Source organism: Piliocolobus tephrosceles, chromosome 10 (assembly GCF_002776525.5).
Source record: "Piliocolobus tephrosceles isolate RC106 chromosome 10, ASM277652v3, whole genome shotgun sequence".
In the NCBI taxonomy this organism is placed as follows: Eukaryota; Metazoa; Chordata; class Mammalia; order Primates; family Cercopithecidae; genus Piliocolobus; species Piliocolobus tephrosceles.
In genome coordinates this window covers 99,727,609-99,742,579 of record NC_045443.1, presented here as the reverse complement: position 1 = coordinate 99,742,579, position 14,971 = coordinate 99,727,609, and the positions used below count along the sequence as shown (strand labels likewise).

Sequence of the window (14,971 nt, the reverse complement as noted above, 5' to 3'; positions counted from 1 at the left end):
TAATGAAAAATAAAAAGCTCATTACCCGAGCAGGACTGATGTCAGTGGTGCTAACAGCTACAACACCTTCTTGAGAATTGATAATATTTTTAATCCTCAAATCCAAATCCTGAGCAACTTCCTCTATTGCTTTGTAAAAAGGATCCCTGCTGTTCCGGCCTTTAATCAGCTGCATCTTTATCACTGACAGTATTTGCCCCCCTGCAATGCTGAAAGTAGAAATAAGATTGCCTCTATAAAAGTATTGCAAATGACAATATGCTTACAGACTTGCAAATATAATTTTCAGAGTTAATCAACACTTTTCAAAGAATATAGCTTTGATCTTATAAATCAAAAGTTAAAGCATTTAAGAAAAAGATGAGGACCATTAGAAACAAAATTTAAAAGTTTGTCTAAAAGCAAGTAATTTCAATAAGTTTCTTCTTCCTTGATTTGAAAGCTGAAGGGAAATAATTTAGTTATATGTGAAATATAACAGGTTTGGAAGTGGTTGTATACATTCAAAATATTTAAAATACATACCTTTAGATACAACTAAAATAACAAAAACAGTTACCTCTCATCGAATACCTAGACTCTTACATTCATTTAATCTTAAAACCAATTCAGTAAGTTGGTATTATTATCCCTAAATCACAAATGAGAAAATTGAGTCCCATAAAGGTTAAATGGTTTGTCCAAGAACACATGGTGTTCTGTGTGAGGGAAGAGACAAGGAGGAAGGAAACTGATCTGAAAAACATGATATTGCATTCTAATAAGTAAAAGCTTATTATATGGAAGAGGAAACTAAGCAAGTTAGTACTGACCTAAAGCAAAGAAGAAACTGGACCAACTATGGCCAACAGATAAGTATTTTTAAAAACCAGAAACTGATATTTCGTTATACCACACCTAAATCTAAGAGTTTGGGTTGCAGCTTCTGCTCTAAAGGTGAGAAACATATAAGAGGAAGGATTCTGGTCCATTTTAAGGAAGAAATGAGGTGTGTCCAATAGAAGAGGATTCTCTTTTAAAGCCAGGCAATCCCATCCCTAGAGGTATCACTGGAAAGGCTGCACAATGCCAAATGAGAAACTGGTGTAGTCTGACTACAGACCTTGAAGTCAGGCTGCCTGAGCCCACATCACAGCTCTGCCACTTTCAACCTTGGGTATGCTATTGAACTTCTCTTTTGTAGAGGCATAAAGGAAATTATGAAATGAAGTTTTCACTCTCGCTGCCTTATTGCCAGATTGTATGTTTTACAGAAATGCCATGTTCCCTAACAAGCTAGAAATATTTAAATAGCTGGTCCAGATAGAAGAGGAAAGTTAGAAGAAAACTGCAGAGAGACTTAGTGTATGATGACAATGTATTTTCCTGATCATCAGACTCATATCCAGCATTTGTTTAAAACATCAACTCCAGATCCCATCCCATGGAATTACAATCTCCAGAGAAGACCACTGAATGTTTGCATTGTTTTAAAAGTACCACAGGTGATTCTTATGATTAGGCAAGGGTGAGAAAAAAGTCATGAAAAAATCAGCTCCTTGAGAAAGCAATCATATTTTACTAATCTTCATACTGTCAGTTTACATCTGGCACACAGAAGAGATGATTGACGTATGTTTGTTGAATAAATGAATACTATCACATGCAACAATCTAAAGTTTTTAATAGTAAGAGAAATGATATATATTTTACTATTCATATTATTATCTGCAATCCAAAAGTACGTAGGCGGTGTCTACTTACACAATGGCATACTAGATACCCTGAAGAACATATCACTGAATAGACAAAAATCTTCAAGTACCACCCAATCTCTCCCTCAAAAAGAAACCAACCAGACCTGGCATGGTAAGTTGAAAGCTGTGCATAGTAAGCCAGCAGGATATCATCCTGAGGACAAACATCTCTAGTAACACTGTGATCAGGATACAAAGCTCGGGGCTAGCAGCAAGGTGGAAGAGGACAAGCAGGGACTTTCACATTCAGTCTGAACCTTTCAAGGGAGAATAAGCTAGTATGGTTTTTACTAGATTTATTCTATGTATTTGATATTTTTGAGGCTTTTTTTTTTAAATCCTTCTGTTTAGTAATGATACAGAAATCCAACTGCATTTTGTTTATTGGCCTTGTGTCCAGCAACACTCTTAAACTGTACTGCCAGTTGTAATGATTTGCCTTTAGATTCTTGGAGTTTTCTATATAATTAGTCATATTATCATCAAATAGAATTTTATCTTTTCAATTGTTATATCTATTTCTTTTTGTCTTACTACACTGAATTGGACATCTCATGCTATGTTGAAAAGAAATGATGACAGCAGGTACTCTTGTCTTATTCTTAAGCAGAATGCTAAAACATTTTAACATTAACTAGGTTTCTATAGAAACACTTTTGTCAAATTAAAGCCCTTATTCTTAGTTTATTTTTACACTGAGGGATTCGCCCTGTAGAGTGGGTATGTGTTTCCTATTTATCTCCCCATGCGGGCCAGTTCCTGGGCTAAAAGCTGGCTTCCCTTCTTGACTTGCCTCTCTGGCTTTCCTCCTTCACCTATTTTTGACCTGTATTTTCATTACATTTGCCTACTCACCAATGCATTTAAGAAGCATTTTTGAAATATACTATCCAACATTATTAATTATTTTCAATGGAAGAATCAATCTGGGGGCCTAGTCTGCCATACTTCTGTAATCAGAAGTCTGAGTAGACCCTAGGAATTCTTTCACATATATGAGGACTTCGTTTTTCAGCTGTGAACTGGATGAAATGTAGCCAAAATGAAAAACATAATTAACATTATATGTTTTTCCTGGGAATTAATCTCTAATAGAAAAGAGTTTTGGAAAAGATTCAAATGGTTAATAAAATCTGCAAGTGTCTTAGTGCCAATTATAAGAAGAAAAAATATGCTTCAAATGATATTAGGAAAGTCACCTTTGACCTCTTTTTCTCATTCCTTCTACAAGACAAAAATGCTAAATTTTAAAGATGATGTAATTCACTGGCTGAATTGTATTTAGGAAAAAATAAGACTTGTATTTCAGAGACTTGCCAAGGTCAACATTTTGAACCCATGGCAAAATACCCCAAACAGTAGTGCTCTGACTACTCTATTACTATATACTCACTTCTAGAGCCACCATTAGGTTGGCTTCTAATATCTGTTCAGCAACACAGTGGCTTAATTCAAATCCTTGCTTCTAGGGCCTAGAAATTCCAGAAGTTTTAACTAAAATGACATCAGGATATTTATGCTGTTCACTGGCAATACAAAAATGAAAAAAATCTTTCTCTTTAAGAGCTCACAAGTGATTATGATACAATGAACTACTGAAAGTATAGACAAGTTTGAGTGGAGAAGTAGAGAGAAGGAGGAGGTATTCAGGAGTGCTTCCCAGAAGATATATTACAGCGATTCTGGATAAACATTAATAGGAGAATTTAGATGAGAAAGAGGCAAACTGAGCTCCTAACTCCTAACTGCATCACACCAGTGCCCTAGGGCAGAAAGAGAAACACGAGGCTGCTGATGAAAAGCAGAACCGAATCCCCAAGCTTGTACCAAAATAAAGTAACTGGAAGAGAACACTAAGCAATAATACAGGCAAATGATTGGTAATACTTTAACGTAATTACTGACTATCTTCACTTTCCTAAATAAAGTGACTGCTTTTTCCATACCACACTCAAGAATTTGATAACTATTTGTTGAAGTAAATTTCACCTTTAAAAATTAAATGTAATTAAAGGTGCCACATAAAATGTATGAAAAGTATTTCTTAAATATTTTAAACAAGAAAAATGTTAACATTAGGAGATTAGACTGAATAATTTCAATGAGATTTAACACTCCATACATGTATATTTAGTCCAATATACATAGTTATGTGCTACATAATAACATTATGGTTAGCAACAGACCACATATACGATGGTAGTCCCATAATATTATAATGGAGCTGAAAAATTCCTATCACCTAGTGATGTAACATCGTAGCATCATAGCTCAACATATCACTCGCATGTTTGTGGTGATATTTGTGTAAACAAACCTACCGTGCTGCCAATCATATAATAGTATAGTGCATATAATTATGTTTAATACGTAATACTTGGTCATTATAATAAATGACTATCTTACTGGTTTATGTATTTGCTATACCTTTTATCATTATTTTAGAGTGTACTCCTTCTACTTATTAAGAAAAAAAAAACACTAACTGTGAAATAGCCTCAGGCAGGTCCTTCAGGAGGTATTCCTGAAGAAGGTGTTGTGACTATAGGAGATGACACCTCCAGGGGTGTTATTGCTCCTGAAGATCTTCCAGTGGGACAAGATGTGGAGGTGGAAGACAGTCATATTGATAATCCTGACCCTGTATAGACCTAGGCTAATGTGTATGTTTGTGTCTTAATTTTAAACAAAAAAGTTTAAAAAGCAAAAAAAAAAAAAAAAAAAAAAAAACTTTAAAGAGAGAAAAGCATATAGAATAAGGATACAGAGAAAAAAATTTGTACAGCTGGACAATGTATTTGTGTTTTAAGCTAAGTGTTATTACAAGAGTCAAAAAGTTTCAAAATTTTAAAAAATTCATAGTCAAAAAAGTTTAAAGTTCACAAAGTTAGAGCAAGCTAACAGTAATTTATTCTTGAAGAAAGAAAAATTTGCTCTGTAAATTTAGTGTGGTCTAGGTTTATAATGTGTATAAAGTCTACAAGACTCAACTCATCCAGAGCAACTTCAAGTGCTGCAAACTCCAGTCATGGCAAGTACCCTATGCGTATCTATGTTTATGTTTTATACTGCATTCTGAACAGGACCTTTTCAATGTTTAGATATGCTTAGCCACACAAATACCATTGTGTTACAATTGTCTACAGTATCTGATACAGTTAACAGGCCATACAGGTTTGTAGCCTAGCAGCAACAGGCTATGCCATATAGCCTGTGTGTGTGGCAGGCTATACCATCCAGGTTTGTGTAAGCACAGGCTATGATGTTTGTACAATGATTAAATTGCCTAACAATGCATTTCTCAGAGCATATTCTCGTCATGGTGCATGACAGTATAATGTAAATGTGCATTCGAAAGTTGTGTGATAAATGTGAAATACAGAATTTTCAACTTCTAAACAACAGGATATAACTTGAAACATCTCATTCAAGACATCTTTCAGGTGAAAGTACACTATGCATTTTATGGTGTCACCTACTGGCAAAGTGTAGAAATGCAGCCACCTATAGCTAAGATGGCCTCATGAAAAGCTGGCAGTGAGGCGATGAGTGTAAGAATCAATTCCTTTTCTTTATTTCTTGCCAGTCTGTCTATCCCACCCTTCCTTGGGCTCAAAGATTACTGTAATTTTTAAATAAGTAGTATAAACTTTTCCTTAGATACAAGAGCTAAATACATTTTTATCTCTAAGTTTTAAGGTTGAGAGAGACGAGGAGGATAAAGAGGCCAGAGTGAGAGATGGACAGGAGTGAGAGCATAGACAGTTTTGTGTATTATATTGAGGTTCCTGGAGTTTTATCCTGTACCAAATATGGCATCACTGAAAAGTTTTAATTATGGGAGTAACATTTAGCTGTTTCAGAAAAATCACTCTGGCAGCAATGAAGACGACAGGACAGGGCAACTTAAGACTGGAGGCAGAATAGACAACTCGGTGGCATATGAAAAGGTCCAGGCAACAAAGGATGAAAGTCTGAAACAGTAAACACTGGAAATAAAATGGTAGCTATAGGAAGAGATGAGGAGAAAGAACATAAAATATGTGAAGTAAGAAAAAGTGACGGATCTTACTGAGTGAATGCATTTAGGATATGCCCCAGATTCTTGTTTGGGAGCTGGGAGACAGGCTTCATCACTTCAGGAGGAGAAGCAGTTTTGCAAAGAAAGATGAAAATTTAGTTTAGGACACATGAGTTGCCTGTGAGGCACCATCTTAAAGATAGCTGAGGATATGTTTCTGAAACTCAGGAAAGAGGTTCAAATTTCACTGAAATATAGATTTAGAAGAATTTGCATATATATAGTAGAAGAGGTCGGTGGAAAATAAGAGAATGACATCTCAGAAGTTATAGGAAAAAAGAGTTCCAGTAGGAAATGACTAAATTTGGAGACTCAAAAGAGACCACAGACTATGACAATTAGAAGATCACAAGTGACCACTGGCAGAATAGCTTCAGTAGAGGGAAAAAGTGAAGGAGTATAAATCAGTCAAGTACAGACAATCAAATAAATATTGACTGTCTATTCTGGCAAAAATTGTGCTAGGGCTAGGGAATATTAGTGAAGAAAACCAATAAACTCTCATTGAGTTTACTGTCTATTGAGAAATATACATTAAATAATTACAAAGAGGGAATCAGAAAAATAGAAAGTATTTTCTTTAAGAATTTGAGCTGTAAATGGAAGGAGAAGGAACTGGAAGAAACAGAGAAGACAGTTTATTGTTTTTTTCTTATAAGCTTATAGACTGTGGCTAAAGTACTAGTAAAGGGAGAGGTTGAAATTATAAGGTAAAATGAATAACCAGTGAAGCAATGTCCAAATGGGTTATCCACTTTCCCACCCACCATGTCCAGTTAACTCCTTCAAGTTCATCCTTCAAAATTAGGCTTAACTGTAACACCCATCCAGATAAGCATTCTTGACACCCTTATCCCTGGCTCCCACAAACCAAGTCAATTGCCCTTTCCTCTGTATACCTTCTATTAATATCTATTATGATATGCATAATGTATATGTTTTTAGTTTTAATACTTTTACTTTTTTATTTATAGAACAAACCTATAACTACTATAGAACAAAAATAAATAAACAAATCACCACAAAAAAGAGAACAAAAATTGCTCAAGTGGACTATTCAGCCACCCAATTGAAGACATTCACTATTTAGATACTCACTTCCTCAAGACCTTCTCTAAACGATACTTGTTCATTATAACCACATGGGATATCCAAAATAAATGGCTGCTAAGTTGAAGAAGTCTATTCCCTCACCCTGCATGCCTCTAAAATAAATATACTTCTACCCTGTTGACCACAACCAGAAATTCCTCCAAAAGGAATGTAATTATAACAAACCATATTGGATAGAACATACACATATATCTCTGCTCTTTCACGAAACTTCACTAAAATGACAAAAAAGCAAAAAACAAAAAAGTTTCCATCTATGAAGAAAAAGAGAATGAGAGAGGAAACAAAACAGCTGATGAGAGTAGAGGCACTTCATGAAAGTACAAAAAAATGAAAACAGATGGTTGAGTCATAACTGACTACCCAGAATACAAAAGCTAAAACCTAAGTAACCGCTACGAGGAACATCAGTAAGAAGTAAACTCAGAAATTAATCAGAAATTGAAGGCAGTACTGAAGGCTATGTAAAGATGGGGTTGAAAACAGAAGAGCTAGTTGACAGTCTCCATAAGGAATATTATACCCCCATTCTCTCTCTATTCTGAGCAGTCAGGATAGCGCTCCTCTCCCACCTCAGCATGGGAAGCAGGACTGTTCTAAAGAAACTAAGAGAGGGTCCAGACCCAGGGGCAGCAGGACCAAAAACAAAGGAATTGAGTAAGTCTACATACGGAACCGTGAGACTCAACATCAACCTGGACCTATCTCAAATCCCAGAATATTGCTAGCCAGATTTATAGCTTTCAGAGATTAAAAGATTCCTCTGTGGAAATTTTTGGGAAAGTCCCGAAGAAAAGATCTAAAGTTACTGACATTTGGAGAGTAAGTCCCCAACAAAAAGGCCAACTGGGCAGCATGCTATAAATAAGCCCACTATACAGAGCTACTAATCAGCTGTATACGGCCTCACTCTTAAATATGAAAGGACAGTTCAGAATCTGCACACATTGTGGGAACACCTCTACCATGAAAGAGGGCAAAAGAAAGAAAGTAAAAAACAGAAAAGCATCCAATTTAGATAAAACAAAGACCATTCAGGAAGCAGATAACAATATTTTTACATTAAATATAATAATCTTAGAGAAATAAATGAAACATGACATAAAATCATATACAATCAAATGTGAGACTAACATAAAAATATTTGCTTACCATTTACTTTTTCTGAGAAAGCTACTTGAGCAAAATAAGGGGTTTAAGAATTAAAAGTAAAGTCATAAGAGTCAGGAAAGAGGCAGAGACTGTTTCACAAGGTGAGGATGAAGGTTCATGGTTGTCACTCTGACACAGGCCCAGCAAGCAAAAGCAAAGACTGAATAAAGACGACAGGGGACTCTCCAGAAGGAATATCTTCAAGGGAAAAAACTGCAGATGACTGTAGTATCACTTGACTTTAACAAAATATATCTATATTGCCTTACCAAAAAATGTTTTAAAATTAAATATATGATATTTCAATAGAAATGGCCCCCAATATATTATCTGGAAGTTTAGAAGATGTCACTTATTTTGTCTCTAAGTTATTTTCAAAACCCTTTTCCAAGTTTACTTCTTTGTAATGGATATCCATATGAGAAGACAGAATGCAATTCAGAATAAAACCCTGAAAAAAATCCTTCTTAGAATCTTAGAATGGAATGAAGTTTCATGGAACAAGATATAGTCATTAACAGAATGGATGCCAGGGTCAGAACTGACTGTGTTCAGATCCCTACTCTGCTACTTAATATAACCTAGGGCAAGTTACTTGATGTCTGTGTTTTAATTTCTTCACCTCTAAATTAGGGATAGTAATAGTATCTATCAAGTCAGGTTGTTGTAATGATCAAATGATAATCTGAGTAAAGAACTTAGCACAATGTCTGACATATAACAAGTGTTCAATAAATATCACCTATTTTTATTATGTTTATTTATGTTACAGGATACCAAGCAAATTGACAACAATCCACCATGATTGCTAGCAAATACAATCCACTTCTGCCCCCAAGACGTACTCACCACTTAATACACCAATATTATAAATGGGGGTCTATCAGATTTTTAAAAATCTCTTACCTCCAATGTCATATAAAAACAAATCCCAGCTGAACCAAAGATTTGCACATAAGAAAATGAAAAATAATAGAAAATAGAATAGGGATTTCATATCTTTGTTAATTTTCTTACTCATTCTTGATATCAGTTTCCTTTACGGCTAAATACATATACAGAAATTATCTGTTTGCTCATTTCCAGTCCTCAAAAATCTATTTCATCCGATAAAAATAAATGCTAACTCTCTTCTCTAATCAATTTAGTATGGACATGACTTTTGACTTTGGCAAAAACTCAGAATCACAGGCAGAAACTTAGGAGGTAAGGTCATATGATTGTAATTTATTCATACAGATTTTCTTTCTTCTCCCCACCGTTTGGTCTGATGCTTGGTCATTTCAATATCTCTTATCTCTACCCAATTCTATAAAGTTTTAAAGATAGATTAATAACATATTTGTAATATATCAAAAGTCATTACCTTGGGTTTGGTATTTCTCCAAGAATCTCATCTAATTTGTCAATGAAATTAATAAAATTAGACAATCCCTTTACATGTGTCCTTAAAGGATCTGATGGTGGTGGTGCATAACCTTTCCCTCCAAGCTCTATTGTTCTAATAAATGACGTGGCCACCTATGAATTAAAACAAATGAATAAGTTATGTCCAGTGATTTATTAAATTAAAACTGTAATTTACTTCATAAAGCTAAGTAAATCTATATAATTCTGGTTATACAGTTAAAAGGGAAGCACACTTTATGGCTCATGACACACGTTGAGTCAGAAGCAAATAACCAAAGAAACAAATGCCATGCAGAATTCATGCTAGCAAGTGTGGTGGCAATGACACCCAGCTGCAGATAGAGACTGAGAAGCTGAGTTAGAGGACAAATTAAGAGTTAAAGTGTATTAATTAGAATGTATTATTGACTATCAATAACTCATTTATGAATATATTCTAATATAGTTGACTACTAGCTATTGAAAATGTTATATGGAACAAGGGAATTTTTAGTGTCAACTGATCTGTTGTGTTAAACAGGTGAACTGGTTGGGCAATTTAACACTTCCAAACCTCAGTCTCTCTATTTGTAAAATAAAAATATAGACTAGATAATCACTAAGTTCCATCCAGCTTTCCCATCCTGGGATCATGTTTAGTTCAAAAGGCTTGTCCTTACAATGATAAAAATACATATGTGATAGCTGTACATAATAGTGTTTCAATCAAAGATGAAATGTTCCAAGGTACATTTTCAGAAAGACAAATCCTATGAAATGTCAGTCATTTAGGGGAAAGTTCCATGGTCAAATAAATTAGGAAACAACAGATTAAATAACAAGCTTAATTGGCTACAAGCAGATTTCTTTATGGCAGGACTTCCTCAGAGCTCTTATAGACAATCATGGACTATGTATAACGAATAAGGGTATATACTACTTCTAAACATTTTGCCCTTGGAAATATTTATTCAAAGAACATTTAACGGAAACGTTTTGACATTGGAAACATTTATTCACAGAGAATTTATCAGGGCCAGCACTATACAGAACATATGTAAGGAAACACTGCTTTAGAGAAATTCTCCTTTACCAAACTTGAAGGATATGGTAAAAAATTAAAATACCATGGATTTTCAAATACAGAGGTAGAACATAAATTAACCACTTAAAAGTTGTTTCATCCTAGTTACAAGCATATTAGGATACATGGATCCACTGTGCAAGGAGTCTTAATTTTGAACATGTCACACATCCATACCAAAAAGATAGACATTTGTTTCTCTCGAGCAGCATGTTTCAAATCAGTGAAGGCTTCTCTTCCTAGTCCTCTATCAGGAATATTGAGAATATGAGCCACAGCCAGGTCATTCTTTGAATTTACTAGCAGGTTTAAATATGAAAAGATGATTTTCCTTGCTAGCAGCTGCACCTGTGCAATAAAATATTCAGTTAATTTCTTTATTGCAATTTTTCTAAATCCATAATCTTTTTCATATGCAGTAAAAATGTATATAATCATTCAATCACAATACCTCACTTAACTCTTTAGAAAAAGAGAACTGCCATATAAAAACAGGTTGGACAATCAATAAACTCCATCTCTCCCCAAATTCTTGACTGACTACCAAATTTGGCAGGCAGAGGGGAGACCTACAAAAATCCAGCTAAAAAAAAGCAGCAAAGGAAGACACAAGAACAGATATCAGCAATTGCATACCAACATAGAATAGAGACAGAGTATTAAGTTGGAATCCAGGCAAGTCAGTTGCCCACTAGCACAAAAACACAATATTTCTCAGAAGAACATAAAGAAATCCAGAGTTGTTATAAAATATTACCTATAATATCCAGTTTTCATCCAAAAATCAATAAACGAAGAAAAAAGGTGTGACCCACTACTCAGGGTAAAAAGTAGTCAATAGAAATTGCTACCAAGAAGACCTAGATGCCGAGTTTAGCAGAAAAACATCAAGGCAGTTATTATGAATTATGTTCAAGATATTAAAAGGAAATATGTTCAATGAATTAAAAGAATATCTGTTATCAACAAATTAACAGAGTTGGAATGTCAACAGTAAAGTGGACAAAATAAATTCTGGAAATGAAAAGTACAATAAGTAAAACAAAATTTGCTTGATGGGTTCAACAGCAACTTGGAGAGAGTAGAAGAAAGTATTGGTGAACTTATAGACAAACCAATAGCTATTACCAAATCTGAAAAACGAAAGAGAACAACAGCAACAAAAAAAGATGAAAGAACCAAAGGGATTTATGAGACAATTTAAGAAGTCAAACATACATGTAATTGGAATCCCTGAAGAGAAGTGAAAAGGGTAGAAAAAACATATGAAGAAATTTTGTCCGAAAGCATCCCAAATTTAGTAGAAAACATTAATTTATAGATCGAATAAGCTATATAAGTAGGAAAACCAAACAAAATGTATACAAACTCTGACAACCAAAAGTAAGAAAAAATCTTGAGTGCAGCCAGCACAAAATGACACATTACCTACAGAGGAACAATAATAAGGCTAACAAATCATCCAGAAGTATGTAGGCCAGATGATATTGGAACAGTATATTAAACATGCTGAGAAGCAATCTAAATTACTATACAATTACAATAATTAAGATAGAGTAGTATTTACAAAAGAACACTCGGCTCAATGGAACAGAATAGGGTGCAGAAATACACCAACACAAATAGAGCAATCTGATTTTTCACAAATGTGCAAAAGGAACAATGAAGAAAAGACAGTCTTTTCAATAATTGGTGTTGGAGCAATTGGTCATCCATATGCAAAACACATGAACTTCAACTTAAACTTCACACCTTTTATAAAAGTAAACTCAAAGTGGATCATAAGTCTATAAATGTACAATATAAACTATTAAACTTTTAAAAGAAAATGTAATAGAAATTATTCATGACCTGGAATAAGGCAAAGAGTTCTTACATAAGACACCAGAAGCACAATCAGAAAAGGGAAAAAAAAAAAAAGATAAATTGGATTTCATCAAAATCAATTTCTTTTTTTTTTTTTTTTCTTTTCTTTTTTTTTTTTTTTGGAAACAGAGTCTTGCTGTTAGGCTGGAGTGCAGTAGCACAATCAGGGCACACTGCAACTTCAACCTCCCAGGCTTACGTGACCCTCCTGCTTCAGCCTCCCTAGTAGCTAGGATTACAGGCGTGTGCTATCACAAGCAGCTAAACTTTTTTATTTTTTGTAGAGACAAGGTCCCACTATGTTGCCCAGGTTGGTGTTGAACTCCTGGGAACTCCTGGGCTCCAGTGATCCTTCCGCCTCGACCTCCCAAAGCGCTGGGAATACAGGCGTGAGCCACCATGAGCAGCTCAAAATTAAATTTTTCACATAGAATTTTCTTCCTATTTTTGCCTTCTCAACTACTTCCATCCCACCTTCTGCTCTAGAACCCTGTTTCTAATTCTTAAATGTTGTTCCCAAACTGTCCACTTGAAATCATCTTCTTGCCTACTCCTTCAGATAACAGACTCACAAACTCTAAACTCGATTCCTACCCAAAACACATGAAATTCAAAAATCCTTCAGTAATTTCAGTCACAACTAATGTCCCAGGAATTTATCATCTGTAAATGCTAAGAAAATATTTCTCTTATTAAAACTAAAATTTCATCATATTCAATCTAATCACATTTTAAATTTTTGAAGCATCAAAGAAACTAAAAAAAGCAGCAATAAAAAATTACAAATCCTTAGCAAGTCTCTTAAATAATTATTAAGCATATACATCTTAAAAGAAATTCAAAAGATAATATATTTTGACTATTTAAATTTCCATGTAGAAAATGATTCTTGAAACGTAGGAGGCAATCAGGGTCAATTTAAAAGAAAAACTTCACTGGACAGGAAAGCATTGCTTTAAATATGGACTTGAGATAGAACTGAAGCAAAATTAATTACAAGAAAACAAAGTTTAAAGATTAACCATGAGAAAGATTTTTCCTTGCATATTAAATATACTAACTCAATGTTTCCATTTCAGAGATGCTCCCTGATTCCCCAATCTAAAGTAGACATTCATGTATTCTCTTTCCAGCCATCCTGTGATAACTCTGCATATCACCCTATTATAATTCTCTGCGTAGGTATTAACACTTCCTGATACTTTCCTTTTTAATATTTTTTTATGGAGACAATATTTCACTCTGTTGTCCAGGCTAATCTTGAACTCCTGGGCTCAAGTGATCCTCCTGCCTTGACCTCCCAAAGTGCTGGGATTACACGCATGAGCCACTGTGCCTAGCCACTTTCTGATAACGTTTCTTAATCCTCATATTACTTTATGAGTTCCATGAGAGCAAATCATGTGTCCTTAGATGCTAACGGAATGACTCGCATTATAGTAGGTAACCAATCTATTTTTGTTCTCAATGAGTTTTCATTCAATGAAACTCAATAGGTTCTCAATGAGTTTTCAATGATGAATGAAAGAAAAATCAATACATAATTTGTCCTTTTAAAAATTTCAAAATTAAAAATCTATTAAGAAAAACTTACCTAAGGCTGGTGTGGTGGCTCACACCTGTAATCCCACCACACGGACACCAAGGCAGGTGGATCACTTGAGGCCAAGAGTTGAAGACCCACCTGGCCAACACAGCGAAACCCTGTCTCTGCTAAAAATACAAAATATTAGCTGGACGTGGTGGCACACACCTGTAATCCCAGCTACTCGGGAGGCTGTGGCACAAGAATCACTTGAACCTGGGAGGTAGAAGTTGCAGTGAGCCAAGATAGTGCTACTACACTCCAGCCTGGGTGACAGAATGAGACTGTTTCCAAAGGAAAAAAAAAACTTACCTGGGATAAAATAAATGCTTATTTTTTTATTACGGTGCCTTACAAAGAAAGGTATTCTAAGGCACAACCAAATAAAAATAAGCTTTAAAGTTTCTCCTAAAATTTTATAAAATAAGGTATAATATAGTTTTCTGATTATATTTCTTTCTTTTTCTAATTTTTTTTTATTTTGAGACGGTGTTTTGCTCTTGTTGCCCAGGCTGGAGTGCAATGACACGATCTCCACTCACCGCAACCTCAGCCTCCCAAGTTCAAGTGATTCTCCTGCCTCAGCCTCCCAAATAGCTGGGATTACAGGCATGTGCCACCACGCCTGGCTAATTTTGTATTTTTAGTAGAGACGGGGTTTCTCCATGTTGGTCAGGCTGGTCTCAAACTCCCAACCTCAGGTGATCTGCCTGCCTTAGCCTCCCAAAATGCTGGGATTACAGGCATGAGCCACCGTGACCAGCCTCTGCTCATATTTCAAATGTCCTTTTATCTTTATTTTCACAGTAAATCACAATACAAGTAAATCAATTATACAAGTCTATAATATGAGTTTCCATTTTAACTTCACAGTGCAATAGTCTGTCTAAAACACAATTCTTTTAATTCCTTTGACATTTGGGAAGAATAACACAATTTACCAAAAATCAAAGCAGAGAAAAAGT

The 14,971-nt window shown here is 34.9% G+C and overlaps 1 protein-coding gene across 3 annotated transcripts in view; it reads right to left on the bottom strand.

The window, feature by feature from the left end:
• The window catches only part of PARPBP (PARP1 binding protein), a 69,510-nt gene that overhangs the window by 24,002 nt on the left and 30,537 nt on the right, over nucleotides 1–14,971 (bottom strand). For 2 of the 3 annotated variants that reach the window (XM_023188097.1, XM_023188173.1), the window contains exons 5-7: nucleotides 10,733–10,903; nucleotides 9,449–9,603; nucleotides 26–209 (exon numbers count right to left, since the gene is read on the bottom strand). In XM_023188097.1, coding sequence (XP_023043865.1) covers nucleotides 26–209; nucleotides 9,449–9,603; nucleotides 10,733–10,903 — 510 coding nt within the window. Of the gene's footprint in view, nucleotides 1–25; nucleotides 210–9,448; nucleotides 9,604–10,420; nucleotides 10,904–14,971 lie in introns of those variants that run through there. The other variant, XM_023188260.2, reaches the window with a different exon arrangement.